This window comes from Capricornis sumatraensis, chromosome 2 (assembly GCF_032405125.1).
Source record: "Capricornis sumatraensis isolate serow.1 chromosome 2, serow.2, whole genome shotgun sequence".
In the NCBI taxonomy this organism is placed as follows: domain Eukaryota; kingdom Metazoa; phylum Chordata; class Mammalia; order Artiodactyla; family Bovidae; genus Capricornis; species Capricornis sumatraensis.
Window position 1 is genome coordinate 121408468 of NC_091070.1, and position 17196 is coordinate 121425663.

Consider the following 17196-nt stretch of genomic DNA (forward strand, 5'->3'; position numbering starts at 1 on the left):
AGTTCAACCAGATGGCAGAAATCCCAGGGGTAGGTTAGCGCCCTACCAAATCTTCCCTATTGCCTATTTCTGTGTAGGTCAAAAGCCAAGAACGGGGGGCTTCCCTGGTTTGTTGTTCCCTGGTAGTCCAGTGGTTAAGAATCCACCTTGCAGTGCAGGGAATACCAGTTCCATCCCTGGTCTGGAAAGATCCCACATGCCTCAGGGCAAATAAGCCTGTGCGCCACAACTACTGAGTCCAGACCCTGGAGCCCTTGAGCTGCAACTGCTGAGCCTGCATTCCTAGAGCCAGTGCTTTCCATCAAGAGAAGACCTCGCAGTGAGAAGCCTCTGCACCGCAACTGGAGAGGAGCCCCCGCTCGCCGCAACCAAAACCCAGTGCAGCCAAAAATAATTAATTCTTTAAAAGAGCTAAGAACAGGTTTTGCCTTTTTAACTGGTTGGGAGAAATTTGTGACTTTAAAATTACATGCAATTAAAATTTCAGTGTCAAAGTTTGGGACAGCCCTCTTGGTAAAGATCCAAGATCCCGCCTGCCAATGCAGGAGTCGTAAGAGATGTGGGTTCAATTCCTGGATTGGATCAGATCCCTTGGAGGAAGAAATGGCAACCCATTCCAGTATTCTTGCCTGGGGAACCCTATGGACAGAGGGGCCTGGTGGGCCACAGTGCATGGGGCTGCAAAGGGTCGGGCACAACTGAAGTGACTTGGCAGTGGTTGAGCGAATAAAGAATCTGCCTGCAACGCCGGACACACAGGAGATGCAGGTTTGATCCCTGGGTCAAGACGATCCCCTGGAGGAGGAAATGGCAACTCACTCTAGTATTCTTGCCTGAAAAATCCCATGGAAGAGGAGTCTAGTAGGCTACAGTCCAAAGGGTCACAGAAAATCGAACACGACTCGGTGACTAAACGCCTCATAGGACCTTAGTATTGAGTAAAATCACGTTTGGGGGGGTTCCCTAGTGGCTCCCGACGGTAAAGACTGCCTGCAATGCAGGAGACACAGGAGATGCTGATTCAGTCCCTGGGTCGGGAAGATCGCCTGGAGAAGGGAATGGCTATCTACTTCAGTATTCTTGCCTGAATAATTCCATGGACAGAGGAGCCCAGTGGGCTAGTCTATGGGGTCACAAAGAGTCACAACTGAGCTTTGATACAGTTTGAAGGAAACAGAGTCATGATCATTTGTTTACAAATTGTGCAGGGCTGCTTTTATGCTGCAACAGCAGAGTCAGGGGTTGCAGCAGAGCTTGATGGCCTGCAAAATTGGAAATATTTATACTCTGGGTTTATTCTTTTAATACACCTTGCAGCATGTGGAATCTTTGTTCCTCAACTAGGGATCAAACCCACACCCCCTACACTGGAAGTGTGGAGTCTTAACCACTGGCCCATCAGGGAAGTCACATTTTTGGTACTTTAGAAAGAGGTTGCCCTCTCCTCTGCCTGAGCTAAAAAGGAGTCAGGATGTCATGAAAGAGTCAGGCAACCAAGAATCAAGGCAAGGGGAGGGAGGAAGAAATGAAAGAAGGGGTCTGGTCCTAGGGCAGATTAACTCTGCCCCCTCCCATCAAGGGCAAGGTCTTTGCCACGTTGCCTTTTATTCTAGGGAAACCAGGGACACACACATCCTTCTTTTTAGGAGTAACCTCAGCCTCTCACCCTGTTTCTTTTCCTCCTCCAGGTTGTGTAGAGCTGTCTCTTAAGATTCAGGAAAGGCTCAGAGGAGTACAACACATAGGCATACATCCTAACTCCAACCTGGAACCTTCCTGAAATCGAACCCATTTCTTCAATACTGAGATTCTTTGCCAGGACATTCAAACACAGCTCTCTGGTGCTCACTGAAAAAGTGCTTTGGTCTCTCCAGTATCTAGCCATCTCTGCACCTCCCCTTCAGCTGACGTAGCTGATTGGTTCCCTAGGTTCTGACTGCTATGGCTCATGCATACCTTGTTTTGGACTAATTTGGTGTGTTACTCCCTCCAATCCTTTCTAGGGTCTGACTTCAGCCATGAAACACCCTCCTCTAGAGTTTTCCCCAGTCTCCAGGGTCAAGGAGCCCGAGGTCAGATTGAAGATCTGTGCTGTCTAGTTTGGTTAACCCAAACTGTTTATCTCTCTTGTTGACAGACTTAGTCTTAGGTACTTTCCTGAGGCTTTCTACTTCCTGTAGAAGGTGCCTCCCACCCTTTATAGCTGACATCTCTTCATCACCTGCCTGTGACAAATAAGCCCCTCTCTGCTCTAACGTCCCCACCCCGCTGACTCCCAGCACCAGAGATGATGGATTTCAGGGATGCTGGTAGGAGAGAGGGTGGGAATGTGGGAACCCCCACCCCCACTCCACCTCCAAATTATAATCTCTAGCCTGATTCTCCATGCTTTAAGAAGAGGTTTTCCTGATTCAGTTTACTCTGGTGGGGGAGGGTGTTAAGTTCAAATGAAGTCTCTATTTGTAAAACGGGGGAGAAGGGAAAAGCAGAAAATGAAAGAGGATCTGGTTGGAATCTGGAAAGGGATTAACAGTTCCTTGCATTTTATTCTCACTTTCCTCCCTCTGCTCTCCAGGTCTGTCTAGATCCTGCCTCAAGGGCTCTTGAGAGAGGGTTTCTTAAGACCCTCTGAGACACTCATGGCATCACGTGGGTCAGCACCTGGGCCCTTGCTCTGGGCTTCACTCTTCGTTACCACAGAGGTTGAATCTGGACCAGTGAAAAGTACGGGTCTCTTCAGACCCACCCCTGCAGCTGTGAGCACCTGCTTGCAGGGAGGCCCCCAGTTGGGGAAGTCTAGAAGCTAAATTTAGTCTGAAGGCTGAAGGGTAATTGGGTGGGTGATTACCCTGGGGAAGCTGGGAGGGGGGAGGGGGGAATTCTGAGCCAGCTGAACAGAGACCTCAGAAGTTCACTTGTAAGTCCCCGGATTAGAACCACAGTCATCTTCCCCCACACTCAGAAATGAGAAGCCCCAACAATCTCCTGGCCTTCTGCACGCTTGATCTCTCTTTTGCTCATCAAGATTGTTCCTATCGCCACCCCACCCCCACCTCAACTCTCAGGGGTCTAGTTCCTCTGAGTCCTTCCCTAAATTCCCCCCAGAGCAGCAACGCTAAGGGCCCCTGCACCACATCTCTGAACTTGGGTTACAGCTTCCTCTCTCCCAAGCCCCTCCACAGGGTTTCAGCGGTCAGCAAAGAGGTGTCTGGCCACAGTAATCCCCTGAAAGAGGCTGGGAAAAGGGGGTGCTTGAGGTCAGCTTCCGCTTCCTGAAAACGTTCACAGTGACTCCCCTTCCCATTCTGACCTCAGTGACCAGAGGAAAGAATCCTTGGGGGCTGCACTGAATCCTAGCTTTAAAATGAAAGGGGAAAGGGGGTAACCCCCCAGATGAAAGCCCACATCCTGAGAAGTCAGAGGCTGAAGGCTGTGAGGGAGCTAGGGGCTATCAGGGAAGGGAGGTGTTGAAGCTGGGGGAGCCTTAAGAGGGGCTGTGGCTGCATTCCCCACCTGTGATTGGTTCTCAGGCTAAGGCCAAACTCCAAACCTGCCCAGCAACAGTCCTGAGAGGCCCTAAGAGGGAGGAGGAACTTCGGGGAAGTCAGCTGAACTGGGGCCACCGCCCAGCCTTCAGCTTCCAGGAATCACTGGGAGGGCCCCAGCTCTTCACCACACCCTCCCTTGGTCTCAGGACTCCGCCTTCAGCCTTCAGTGTCTGCAGGGCTGGCTCAGGTCCTACTCCCCTGGTGCCCCCACATCTGTGATCCCCTCAGAGGTTCACCAAAGAGGAGCCGTCTGATGGCTGCAGAGACACCGAGACTGGGCCCCCTGGGTACCTCGTTCTGCATTTCCCACCCTGGAGGAGTCAGTTTCATTTTCCTTTCCCCCCATTTTCTTCTGCCTCCTTCCTGGTACACTGTCCTGAGATGGTACCTGTGGTATTCCTTCTCAGCCTAAAGAAAGCCTGATTCCCAAGGCAACAGAATGACATGAGGGAGCTGCCAGAATGGAGAAGTCCTGTCCCCTCGGGTAGCTCTGGGGTCCTTCCCAGGGTCTGGCTGTGTCTAGGTGTACATGCTCAAGACAGTAGTCACTGAGTTTAGCTGTTTCTGCAGGCCTTTACGATCTTACCAGACTTGTGGAGGTGAAGGAATGGGAGAGGGGTCCTCCTGATGGGGAGAGAAGCTCGATTCTATTGCACTTCCCTCTTTCCTAGACATGGGGACCCCTCCCCCAGAAGTGTGGCTTCTACAAGTGGTGATCAGGACTCAGAATTGTAGGGGTGGGGTTGGGGAAAGGATTTGTGTTATGGAAAAGGCTGTCCACGCTCACACCACCTCCAACAAACTATTTACCTTGAGAGTGGACATGGGCGTTGGGTTGGGAGGAGACCAGGATGAGACATCTCTGAAGAATGTCTTTGGCTGGACATCCAGTACTGCCTTGGCTCCACCCTCGACTCCACCCCCAAGTCCCGTAGAGCCAGGCCAGGCTCCTCCTCCTCCAGCCCTTTCTGCTGGGGGCGGGGGGTGCGGGGTTGGGGGGTTGGTGGGAATCATTTCCCTTCCTCCCACTCTATAAAAAGCAACAAACCAAGAGCTTAATAGGAAAATGGGTAATAGCAGAAAAGATGAGAGGGGCAGGAAGTCAGGGCCAAGGAAAGAGAACAGGAAAAAGGACCCCTGAAAAGGCAGCTGTCATTCAGCTCAGTCCCAGATGGAAAAAAAGTGCTACTAGATTCCAAGAGACTTTACAGAAGGACCCAGCCTACCGAGAAACCCACCATAGACCGAGTAGTGTCTGTTTTGGACCCAAGTGCCCAACTCTGTAGCTAAGCTGGGGGGAGTGGTGACCTCTAGTGGTGGATGACCAACCTGCAGGGCCTGCGATCCCCCAGGACCCTCTGCCTCTGACCAAGGCTTCATTCGGGTCTCAGGTGACTGGGGCTCCTTCATTAGGCATTCTGCGCCCAGACTCTCTCCATCTGGGCTCCAAGCGCTGTTCCCCTTCCCACCCTTCATTCTCATCTCACACAGCTTGCTTAGGTGGCCTATACAGCTGGATTCCCATGAGGACAATGAAGAGCCTGTTTCTCATTTGTCATAATTATCTTTAATAAAAATAAATTAGTTCTGGAGTAGGAACCATTTTAGGAGGTGGGGAGCAGAAGCAGGGGCTAGGATGTCTTATTCTAAACTTGCTCTTTTCCATCCTCTGCCCAGCTGGTCTCTGCTCTGGGAGACAGTCTCTTCCTGGAAGGCACTCGCTCACCCCCACCCCTCATTAGCTATGAGAGGGAGGGATAGAAACTAGGTAAAGGGAGGAGTCAGAGGACAGAAGGATGGTTTACATGATACATGGCCTGAACAGGAGAAATGAGGGTTAGGACACAAAATTGGGATTAATGTGGAGGCCAGACTCTGAGTAGCTCGGATTCCCAAAGAGCTGCAAACTTGCTTTCCTCTCATCCCAGAAAACTCTCTTGGAAACAGGCATCATCCCCTCCCGGGGGACTGTGTAACTTCCTTTTGAGAAGTGATACAGATGTATGGGCGCACACACATCCGTACGGGCCCATACACATTTGGGTGCATGTGTGCACACACACCGTCACACCCCACACAGGCACAGACCCAGCCACACATCTTGATGGTCACTGTCCATCGCTTGCCAACTTCCATCACCCTGGGGGACGTCTCTAGTGAGACCAGGACAGGCTGGAGAGCCAGAGGATACAGAGTGGGATGATTGAGGGGTGACTGATGGTGGTATGAGAAAACCACAAGGAGAGGGTCTCCTGGACCCTTTTCAGGCAGGCTCTGGGGAAGACCGCTCCAGGACATGGGCACAAGAGCGGCAACAGGTGGCTGTGTAGTAGGGATAGACGCAGAGCCGGGCCTGCACCACCAGGGGGCAGTGTGGAGAGCTGTCCTTGCATTGGTCATCTGGGGACAGAGGAGGCCATTGGGCACAAGAAGTCACTAAGATCCATCCCGCTGGAGGCATGCTGCCCACTCCCACTCGTCCTTCCTAATCTCCACCCACATTTCAGCTAACTCGCTCTACTGGGGATGGGGGAGAGGGAGCTCTTTACCAGGGCGCTGGCTGCAGGGCTGGCTGTTACAGGATCGTTTCCTGGCGGGCCGCAGGTGAAGAGGGCATCGGATGCTGAGGGTCTGATTGGCAGTCAGGCACTGGACCTCCCTTGTCTGCACGCCACCCTGGCAGGAGCGAGAACACTGGGGAGACCCCAGCTATCAAATCAGACCTCTGCTGTGCTCCAGGCTCCTCCTGCACCCCAGGCCTCCTCCTCAGAGGAGGAGTTGGGGGCCTCTCCTGGAGCATTATGAACCCCCATGCAGAGGGGCCCACCTCTCCTCCCAGTCTAGGCAGGGGGACAAGTTAAACTGCCCCTGGCCTTAGCTAGTGGGCACAGAGGGATGTCCAAGGAGAGAAGCCTCTCCTCTCCTGGTAGTCCACACTGGGTAGGGAAGGGGAGCCAGGCACTCACCGGACTCCAGGGTGTAGAAAACCAGCGGTCCTGGCAGTCCTGCCCTTGACAGGGCTGCAGGGCAGGGGGCCTGGGAAGGTGGGAACAGTTGCTCGGAGAAGTCACGTTGAACTCAGTCCCCAGTTTGGACACACAGATGACGTCTCTACGCTGCGTGCCCGAGCCGCACTCTGAGGAGCACTGGCGGAGGAGGCAGGGAGGGAGAGCAGGATGACTCCTACCTCCTCGCCCCAGGAATCCCACCCTCGGGCCCCTCCCAGGCGCTCAGCTCACCTCCGCCCAGGGCCCAGTGTACCAGCACCACGACACCTCACAGGGCCCCAGGCTGCAGGCACGCATGTCAGGGGGCCGGCTTCCTGGTGCACAGGTCTGCTCACCGGCTCCTGCCCCTGCTTCCTCCTGGCTCATCCCGTGGGCCTCCCCACTCCCAAGGCAGACCACAGAACGTCTCTGGATTCCTGTCCCACACTCCGCTGAGCACTGTTGGGAAGCAGAGTGTGAAGGGGGACGGGGTGACGTCGGGGAGGGGAGGGGAGGGGGTCAAGGGCAGACAGCTCCTGGATCCGGGAGTTAGGGAATGCCCTGGGGGACTTTCGTCAGGCAGGGTTCAGGACGTTAGTGTAAGTTTTTCTCCAAGTTCCCAACACTGGCAGTGTCTAGCACACAGCAGGTGCTTGCCCAGTCAACGTTTATGCAACTGCGTTGGGAAGACACCTGGGAGGGTGTCGGGGGAGATGGGGGGCACTAGGGATGTTGGGGCTCAGCAGAGAGGGGGGCCCACCTTGGAGCTCCAGTCGCTGTGGAACCAGGCCGTGGTGCAGGGCCCCATGTCACAGGCCTCTCTGCTGGGGGGCCGCGGGGGCCCTGAGGCGCACTCCTGCTCACTCACTTCATCCCCGTTGTTGCCAACACAGCGGACCTGCCGGCTCCTCTGGCCGCGCCCGCATCGCACAGAGCACTGAGGGGACGAGGGGCACAGAGGGCTGGGCTTCCCTGGCTTCCTCACCGTCTTCCCTCTCTGGGGCTTCTGAACCAGGACGGGCCTCTGATGCCTGGCTCAGAGGTTACAGGGCTTCATGGGCTGAGGAGCAGGCTGAGTACAGGGCATGTCTTAGCTGCCTTACCATTGGAGGCTCATATGAGATCTCATTTGTAAAAGTTTCTGCCGATTAATACAGAGTTGGCAAAACCACAGCTCTAGCTCACGGGTGCCCACACCTCCAGGATCCTCCCCGTCTGAGAGCCTCCTTGCCTGGGGCCACTCACCTGGCTCCAGGGCGAGCGAACCTCCCAATGGCCGCAGAGGCGCAGCTGGCAGGGCTGGGTGATGTTGGGCCGAGGCAGGTGCCCGCAGCGCTCTGGGGGCACTGAGGAGCCGCCGCCCCCAAACTCCTGCCGGCAGCGTAGCTGACGGTGCTGGGTGCCCGGCCCACATGAACGGCTGCAGGACGTCCACTCACCGGCCTCCCAGCTGTGGGCAGAGGGGGGGAAGGGACAGAGACACAGATGGCAAAAACAGAGATATGTGTGGCTGCCATGTTCAGGAAAGGGGACAACAGACTGGGAGTGGGGACCTGTCAGAGGCGAGTGGGCTTATTTAACATTTGGAGTCTGGGATCCCTTGTGGGGCTCAGGGTTGTCTTGCGGTGGATCAGATGGTAAAGACTCTGCCTGCAGTGCAGGAGATGAAGGTTCGATCCCCAGGTCAGGATGATCCTCCGGGAGAAGGGAATGGCAACCCACTCCAGTATTCTTGCCTGGGAAATCCCATGGACTGATTGGCTACAGCCAATGGGGTCAAAAAGAGTTGGACAGGACTAAGCGACTAACACACATACACACACACCACACACATCCTCAGTTGTGTAAGAAACTAAGAGAATGCAGCCAGGAGACCCTGTATTGAGTGCAGAGTCCAAGTGAGATCCTACGGGTGCAACTGTTGTGTCCCTAGGACCCTAGCCCTCCCATGGGGCACACTCACTATGGTGGGCATGGGGGGCCGTGGCAGGGCTCCTGGGAGGCTGGGGGCCTGGCACCCATGGCACAGCTGCGTTCATCCAGCTCGTCTCCTGACTCTCGAGAAACGCAGAGGAAGATGGGGCGCCAAACACCTGAAGGGGGATAAAGGGGAGCCCGGGGAGGTGGGATGGCTCGGCATCCAGTGTCAGTGGGTCCCAGGCACTGAAGTCTGAGTTGGCACAGAGTCAAGGTGTGATGCACACCCAGGGCAGGGGATCAGGAGTGCCAAGCCGGGAATATGGGCCAAGGGGGCTGGTGTGTGAAGTCTCACCTTTCCCACAGGATGCCGAGCACTCTGAGTGTCCCACTCGTTTCCAGTATCCGGCTGGAGACCCCATGGGTGTCCTGGGAGGGGGTGGGGCGGGCATCTGGGGGATCCTCACCTGCCGCTGGAGGGTGCCTGGGGTGCGGGCAGGGCGGGGCGCTGAAACAGGAGGGGGCTCTACCCTCAAAATCTCTGTGCGGAGAGAGTTGAGTAGACAAATCAGATGGGCCTCCTCACGCTCAGCTTCACCCCATCTCCTTCTAAGTCTGGGGGTCAAGGTCTTACCAGGCTGGAGTTGAGGAACATGAGGCTCTGGAGTGGGGTTCTCAAGGTTCGGGGGAGGTGAAGAGATGACATACTGATAGAAAACACCTGGGTTTTCCTCCTGAAAGATCATCTGGGGAGAGAAAGAGAAGGTAATGAATGTTCGGGGGTGGCCAGGGGGCATCTGCCAGCCTTCTGCCCATCCTGAGACCCGCAGGTTCCCCTCAGAGGAAAGGCCTCCCGCAGCGGTGCGGCCTCCCCAGGCCCAGGCCCCTCGCTCACGTAGACATCCACGGGCTGGGTGGTGGGGCCTTCTGCGGACAGACTCTCCCCAGTGCCCTCCTCCCGGGGAGGACGGTTGTACCGGAAGACAGTCCCGCCGGCGGTATAGGACCCAGGGGGATCCACAGCCCAGTTTCCATTGATGATGGACCGGCCCCCAGGACCTCGAAGTGCTGGAGATGGCAGATCAGGACACGTGAGGCCATCCTGTCCTCCTCTCCTCTCACTTCCCTGCTGGCGGGGAACCCACATGCCGCCCCCACCCCCCAACCTGCACACTCCCCCATGCTCCTGTGGCTTCCTTGTTGCCCCCACCTGGGAAGGAGAGGGAGGGGAGCCCTGACTTCACTGGTGGCTCATTTCCTGTGCTGAATGGGGGTGTGCCGGGCAGAACCAACTGACCAGGGATGGAGTGGGGACCTAAGACGGGGGAGCTCAGGGACGCACCAAGGTAGTTGGAGCTGGGCCGGAGCTGGGCGATCTGGAGTCGGGAGGCCCCGGCAGGAATGGATAAGATCTTCTGATAACCCAGAGGGCCACCCCGCTCGGTGAGGTTCCCCGAGACGAGGCGACAGGTAGAATCATCACCCCCACAGACGCCACAGCCATCTGGATGCCGGCCAGAGCCGAGGATGCCATCACAGCCAGGGCTCTTGGGGAAAGCAGAGTGAGGCAGAGGCTGCTGGAAGCCAGACATCACTTCACACCCTGGCCTGGGCTTCTTGGAGCCTTCAGCTCACCACGGGTCTCGACCTTTGCTGTACAAGTGAGACTGTTTCTTTGTCAGCACCCCCATTCCCAGCTAGCCTCCAGGAAGCTTGGACGGGCCCAGGGGGGTCTTTCCCGCTATTCACATCTTTTGCTCAGCCTCACTTGGCAGGTAAGAACCCTCCTCTTTGCCATCTCTGCCTGGTGTTTCGTCATTGTGATAATGAACAAGGAGGCTCTCTCGGTGTGTGTGTAGTAGTTACTAACGCTGCCCCTCTCCCCATGCATGTTCCCCCTCTTCCCTCACCAGACAGCGTCCAGCCACACAGATGTCCAGGGCTCCGGGCTGACACAGGGTCCCGTCCTGGACCTTTTGGGTGTGACGGACATAGAAGCGGAAGCCACGGGGACGGCAGTTCAGCTCACAGCGCTGAGAACCCTGAACTAAGAGACGGGGTAGAAGGGTGGTTAGCTAGGTTCCCTGGCGGGAGGTCAGTTGGGAAAGACTCCAGGACCCTGAGAACAGCCCTTATGCTGGCAATAAGGCATCCTGAGGTTGCTGGGGGCCCTGTCGTCAAAGGCAATGCAACAATTCTGAAAGGTCAGTTTGAGGGTCACACAAAACTCAAGTCAGATCAGCTGGGATCACTGAGACCAGGAAAGAGCGGGCAACTCTGAAGAGATACCTAAAACTATGATTATGGGAGTTCAGAGCTCAGGAGGGCTTATCTTAGTATCAAAGTGACACAGGCCTAAAACCCAAAGGGTGGTAGCTTGGGACAGAGTGATGTAACATGGTCCAGGGCCAGTGGCACACCCCCAGCTGCCTGTCACCACTGGACAGGATCTCTCTGCCCACGCCCGGCCCCTATCGTGTCCACTCCACCTCCTGGATGGGTTTCTTCCCAGAGGAGGTCCGCTGAAGAGCACCTCTGAATGCAGCCCTCTCCCAGCCCGACTCCTCGGCTGACCATCCACCACATCTGACAGCAGGGGCCCTGTCTGAAACCCCCACCCCTCTCTGGGCCTGTTCTGTCTTCACCCCCGTTGGAAATAAGGAAGACGATGATGCAGGGGAAACACAAGAGCCTACAGAGGAGACAGAGAGGGCTGAGTCTCCTTCCCCGTCACCCCCCAACCTTCAGCCCCCCTGTCCCCAGGATGGCTAGAAACCTCACCTTCCGTGAAGGGCTCCCACTGGTACAGTTGGCCCATGAACTCCTGGGAGTCAAAGGCTGCACACTGCAGGGCCCGGGGGTCTGGCTGCTCAGGGGGGCAGGGCTGAGGTGGGGGATACAGAGGAGTCAAAGCTGGGGAGGAAAATGGGGGTGTGGGTCAGGGCTGGATTTGGGGGGTAGAGAGGAAGGTCAGGTGTAGGGAAGAGCTCCAAGCCCCCTGCCCTGAAGAGGTCGGATGCCAAGGCCCTTCTCCCTCAGGTCCAGATCTGACGGGCTAAGGACCCAGACTTGGGGTTAGAGAAGCAGAATTGGAAGTCTGTGAGGGGTCAAAAAAGGAACTCACCGCTTGGCTGCAGGCTCTCAGCTGTTCACTCTCCCCAGAACATCTTGGGACAGGGCTACTGGGAGCAAAGAGGCTCCAGAGTGGGCTGGAGTTGGGGCCAGAGCTCAGCAGAGGCAGCCAGCCATCTGGCTGGGGAGGGGCAGACTCTGTGAGGGACCCGTGGAGATGCCCCCCAGGTCTCCACTGCTCCCGGCTCTGCTGGCCTCGGCCCCAAGGCACAGAAAGGAAAGGATTAGGGTGTCTGTCTGCCAGCCTGGGACTGGCCCAACCCTGGGAACTTGCCCTTCTTGGCTGAAGGGACAGGTGAAAGGAGCTACCTTCTCCTGGGGATGGGGAATGAAAGGAGGGCTCTGTGCCAGAGGCCTGGGCTCTGGGGTGTGGCCCTGTTGGGGCAGGCCTGGCTCTAGAGGGCACTGCTGTCTGAGCAGCTTCGGGGCTTGGTTCTACTTGGGGTGGGAGGGTGTGGGCAGAAGATTCTGTAGGAGACAGTTCTGTTTTCTGGGTGTGGTTTGTGGAAGGTGGCTCTGTTCTCAGAGTCAGGGATGGAAGATCTGAGGTTTGAGAAAGTTCAGATCTGGGTGGTCTTCGGGGATGCCTGCGGTTCCGATGGAGCGGCAAAGCAAAAGGCACCCTCCCATAGCCAAACATTCCTGGCTTGATGGGGTCTCGAACCCGGGACCTGAGAAGGTGTTGCAGACGTGGAGTCACAGCGCTGGCCATCCCTGACCCGGCCTCCCCATCCTACTTCCTAGCACCAGAGAAGCCTTTCTAAGCCCTGGATCCTTTGCTGCCCTTTCCTTCATCCCAAGCCCCGCCTCTACCTCAAGGTACCACCCCTACCTCAAAGCCCCACCCCTCACCTCCTGGCTCCTTGAGTCTCCGGAGCCTCCTCTCTCCCTGATTGAGAAGCAGGACCTCGAAGAGGGCCACCTCTTCCTCGAGGCGGTGGCCTGTATAGGGGAAGGGTTTCTCGGGAAGTCTGCGGTCTGGTGCCTTGACCCCGGGGAAGCAGGGCTTCTGGATGTCTTGGGGGCCGGGGTGGAAGGGGCAGGCCCTGGTGGAGTTGAATTGTAGGGAGCTGACATGTCCGGCTCCGGCGCTGTACCCCAACCCCACAGGGCTGGGAGCAAGAGGCCCACTGGTCCCAAGGACCCCAGACCCCTTCAGGGCCTTGGCTCTCCTCGGAGGGTGTCTGAAGAGAGTGTCCAGACAACACCTAGGTAGACAAAATGTTCAGACAAAATTAGAATGATTTTCGAGGGAACTGTACAGAAAATCTAGTCCATGCTGAGGTTTGGGGCAGTTGTTACTGACCCAAGGTCATATTCAGTAGCAGAGGTGGGACTTAAAGTGATTTGGCAAGGAGTTAGGGAGTTGGAGAGGCTGGAGGGCCAAGTGTGAGAGAAAGGGGCCAGGGCTTATCAGAAGCTGCAGAAAATGCAAATGTGGTCTGGAGATAGTGGGTAGTGGGGAGACAGAGAGATGAAAGGATGGTAACCTCTAGTCCCTGGCTCACCTCCTGATCCAGGCAGAGCTGAGGGAGGGACAGAAGCAGCATCAGACACAACCGGGGCCTGCAAACCAAAAGCAGGCGCGAAGGTATCAGACAGGAGCCTGAGGAGGTGTTACATGACGCCTCGCCCCCAGCTGGCTCCCCACATCCTGATACCAACTTCTCAGAAAGCAGAAGTTACTCACCACGTCCCCCGGCCCCTCCCAGAGAGGTCCTTTCCCTCACTTCTACATACTAAGAGTCAGTCATTCCCTCCACCCTGGCCCCCTACCACTTACCTGCCCGCCCACTTGTCCATTGCTCCTCCCTTGATGGCCCTGGGCCCAGGGGGGAGGGGACCGGAAGTAAACACTCTACTGTGGCATCTGGGCTTCGGGTGGGGGTTGCGCTCTGTAAGGACCCAAGCCTGGTCCAGTCTCCGGAAAGCTGGGGATTGGGAGGGATGACTTCTCAGAAGGACAACTCAGAGTGAGAATGGAGGGGTGAAGATTGGTCCATCCCTTAATGATCCTAAAGGTGAGAGGGAAAAGGAGCACTGCCTTTGTCCATCTACCCAAGCTGAAGGGGTGGAGGTCTGCCCTCAGCCTCCCAGCTCAGGCGCAGTCCCCTCCCTCAGCTTCAGGAACTTCTCAGCTCCTGTGTCCTAACCAGTGACTGTCTCTAGGCCAGCTCAGACACACGCATCTTTCTTAAGAGGGTTGAGGAGGGAGGCTCAGTGAAGACTTTTCAGACATCCTCTCTGAGCTGCTGACTGGAAGCCCCCTGGGCTTTCCATTCCCACCTGCTTCTCAGCCTTTTCTTGCCTTCTTACCTAATAAGCTCCTTCTGGAACACTCAGACACAACTGTGCCTGTCTCAAAACTTTTCAGCCAAGGGATAAACTAAATGGGCTGATGGTTTATCTCTAGAGAAGCAGGTGATTTTCCCCAGTGATATTTAACTTCCCTCTAGGGGCCAGCCTCCGGCATTGGATCAATGAGGCCTTCCTTCAGGCAAGACTCTGATGGCTGGGGGAAGCTGGGGAGGGGAGATACAGCTAGAGAGGCTATTGGTCCCCAGTCACTCATGGGTCTATCTTCGGAAGAGCCTGAAGTCCATCCTGAAGTCTCAGCTTGATCACTGGAGAAGTGGAGCTTGGAACCCTCCCCTGGTCTAAGCCTGGCTCTCCCATGGCTCCCCCTGGCCCTCCAGTCCCTTCACAATGAACCCTTCCCACCCCCACTCTTCATGCTGCTCTGAGCTCTGCTTTCCAGGAAAAAAAAAAAAAAAATGTTTCTGTTGGATCTGAAAGGCACCCGGGAGAGGAATCCAAGGAGCTAATGCCGAGGTGGGCCAGCTCAGGGGCAGGAAAATGACAGAGGGAAGGGCAGGAATGTGCTTGGACGTAGCAAATCCATTCCCCCTCACCTCCCTGAGACCCCAGCGCTTGGGACTTGGGACGTTAAGAGAAGGATCACAGTGGCGGGGCCTGTGCCCGAACGGTCTCCTCAGCTACTTGGGGTCGTGAAGAGGGTTGCTGATGGCTGCTCCTTCCCTTGGCTGGGCTGACCACTGAGGTCAGCAACTCCGCCCTGATGAGGAGGCGGGTAGGGGCTCCAGAGAAGGGCCAACATTCCACCCAAACCTTCAGCTTTCAGCCTGACTCCCTTCCTGGTGGTTGAAGAGGAGATGGGAGGCTGGTCACTGCCACTTCTTGCTGCTGGGTCCCCTCTCCACTCCCTCTGCCTCTGCTTCTCTCTGCTACCCCAGGCCTGTGTCTAGCTGTCTCTCTCTATGGGTCTACCCAGTACACATAATCCTGTCCTGAGCTGGGTTTGGCTTTGGCAGCTCCCTGGAGAAGTGAGGGGTGGGGGGTGGGGTGACGTGAGCTCCTGGGGCCAGGGCCAGGCCTGGCTCCCTCTCTGGAAAAGTCCTACCCCACCCCCCGCATAGCTGGGCAGGGGGCCGACACACGCACACACAGGCACACACACACGCTGCAGAAACAGATACACATTTGTGGTTTTCAGTCTTTTCATGTTTTCCGTTTCTCATCTGGTGAGCCTCACTGGCCAGAGTGAAGAAAGGAGAGGTCAGACAGCACTGGCCATTCTTGGGCCCGGCTGACACTGGTCTAGACAAACCTGGGCTCCTCCCTGCCACAACTCCACACTGGCCAGTGGAGATCAAGGAGGAGTGACCTGGGCAGAACTAACCGCTTCACTAACCCCAAGAGACCTACCTCTGGGGAACAGTGGCGCTGAGGGGCAGGGTTGGGTCCAGGGCTCCAGGGCTGGCTGCAGAGTCCCTGTCTTGGGCAAGAACTCCTTGGTCCTCCTTGTGCCACTCCTGGGTCCTGGGGGCCCATCCCAACAGGTGTCCTGCCTTTCTAGTCGTCAGGCTGAGCTGGATTCGGGGCACCCACTTGTAACCCTCCCAGCGTCTGTGTCCCCCAACCCAGGACGGAAGCGGATGACAGGGTTGGGGGGATGGGGGAGGAACGCATCATCCAGAAATACCTTTCCAGAGGGGAAGGGCAAGGAGGTGCCCGGCGCGTGCCGGGAGCTCCTGGGTGTGTTTTCCAGTTTTATTCTGTGTAGGAATTTTGGCTGATTCTTCGTCCGAGTGATGGGCCCAGCGTTCCAAGGGATCAGAGCCCCCTCCCCAGGAACTGGACCCCAGGGACTGGAAGATCTTCCGAGGCTATAAGAACTGGGGCCGGGGTCGTGGCTGGGGCGCGACCGCGGGGCTCGAAGAACACGGACGGCGCGGGGGCGCGGGGCGGATGGTCTAACCAGACGGGGGAGAGAGGGCGACCGGGGCCAGGGGTCCCAGGGAAGATCTGTACCTGCTCTGCGCGGCCCCGGCGGCCAGCTAACCCCTCTGCGCCCGGGCGCTCCCTCCAGGCAGCCTCGCTCCGCGGCAGCCACTGCGGCCCCTGAGCCCGGCTACGGCCGCCTCCGGCCGCGGCTCCGCCCCCGCCCCGCCCCGCCCCGGCCCCGCCAGCCCGCCCGCCACGCGCCCAGCGGCAGCCCCCCGGCGGCCCCCGAGTCCCCAGCCCGCCAGGGCCACCCACCCTGGGCTGCGGGCCTTGGCGGCTCCCGCCCGGCACCTGCCGACCGCTCCAGGGGCCGAGGCCGAGGAGGTCCCAGCCGGGTTCCGAGGGAGCCATCGCGCCAGGGCTGTCCCTCGACCCGGCTGGGGCTCGGGTCTCCGGGACCCGGGTCTCCCGACCGGCTCTGAGTGGGCGGTGCGAGCGCTGCGCCAGCCCAGGCGGAGCGGCCGCGAGGGGCGCCAAGGGGTTGGGTGGCGCCGGTACCCGAGCGGCGTGGGCGAGCCCTGCGCCCCACACTGGGGCGTTTGCTGGGCTGGGAGATGGTCAAGCCTGACCTCGATTCCACGTTGGTCAGGGCCCTCTCCATCACGCAGCCTCCCGTGCAAGCCCAGTTATCCCTGCTTCTCCTAAATTGGACTGTGAACCATGTGGTTCTGACTGCTCAGGGACCCTCTAAGCCTCGGTTTCTTCATCCATGAATGTTAGCTACGGGGCGTAGCGCAAGGAATGCGCTGATTTAGGAATCAGAGGATCTGGATTGGCATCTCCCTCAGTGATCTTGGATGAATGCTTCAACCCTTCTGTGCTGCAGTTTCCTCATCTGTAAAATGGGGTTAACCTGACATATACGAATAGGCTTGGAGATATGTCTGCCTAGTCACTTAGATCAGGAAGAATACATCCCAAACTCGGAATTGGGGGCAGCAGCTGGGGAGGGGTTGGGAGAGGAAAATAAAAATATAAGCTTTCACTTTTTTACTCTATATGCTTATATGTTTTTGAATGTTTAACCACAGGCATTATCTGTTTTTTATGGTAAAGAAATAAATAATACACGTAAAATGACAGAGTAGATAAAGTCATTATTTTTCTTGTCACCACTATTTTAAAAGTTTTATTTGCCATTTGTTCATGAACTACAGTCATGTACTGTTGGGTCTAGTCTCAAGTATTTGAAAGGTTTTATTTATTTATTTTTTTCCAGTGACTTGTCAATATTTTAAAACCAGGATATTTCAGTAGCAGGGTATCAGGTGTTCCCACCTAATATTTATTGAGCACTTTCTGCTCTT

At 56.7% G+C, this 17196-nt stretch overlaps 1 protein-coding gene across 1 annotated transcript; it reads right to left on the reverse strand.

Moving 5' to 3' along the window:
• Positions 1 to 5160: 5160 nt before the first annotated feature.
• Positions 5161 to 15953, reverse strand: ADAMTSL4 (ADAMTS like 4). The gene is made up of 18 exons (XM_068965217.1): positions 15917 to 15953; positions 13368 to 13515; positions 13093 to 13150; positions 12437 to 12792; positions 11577 to 12255; positions 11234 to 11336; positions 10363 to 10499; positions 9795 to 9999; positions 9348 to 9520; positions 9087 to 9198; positions 8808 to 8993; positions 8499 to 8628; positions 7781 to 7985; positions 7296 to 7472; positions 6788 to 6994; positions 6515 to 6694; positions 6098 to 6242; positions 5161 to 5948 (listed from the first exon to the last, which is right to left on the reverse strand). Exons 2-18 carry the CDS (start codon positions 13385 to 13387, stop codon positions 5812 to 5814), a joined length of 3210 nt encoding a protein of 1069 aa, XP_068821318.1. The 5' UTR covers positions 13388 to 13515; positions 15917 to 15953; the 3' UTR covers positions 5161 to 5811.
• Positions 15954 to 17196: the final 1243 nt, after the last annotated feature.

Bases quoted from the DNA above. Each gene is read 5' to 3' on its own strand.
- ADAMTSL4 (XM_068965217.1), bottom strand. From the start codon at position 13,387: ATGGACAAGTGGGCGGGCAG. The intron at 12,793-13,092 runs GTGAGCCAGGGA...TTGTCTACCTAG, and splicing joins AGCTCTGCCTGGATCAGGAG to GTGTTGTCTGGACACTCTCT. The intron at 12,256-12,436 runs GTGAGGGGTGGG...ACACCTTCTCAG, and splicing joins GAGACTCAAGGAGCCAGGAG to GTCCCGGGTTCGAGACCCCA.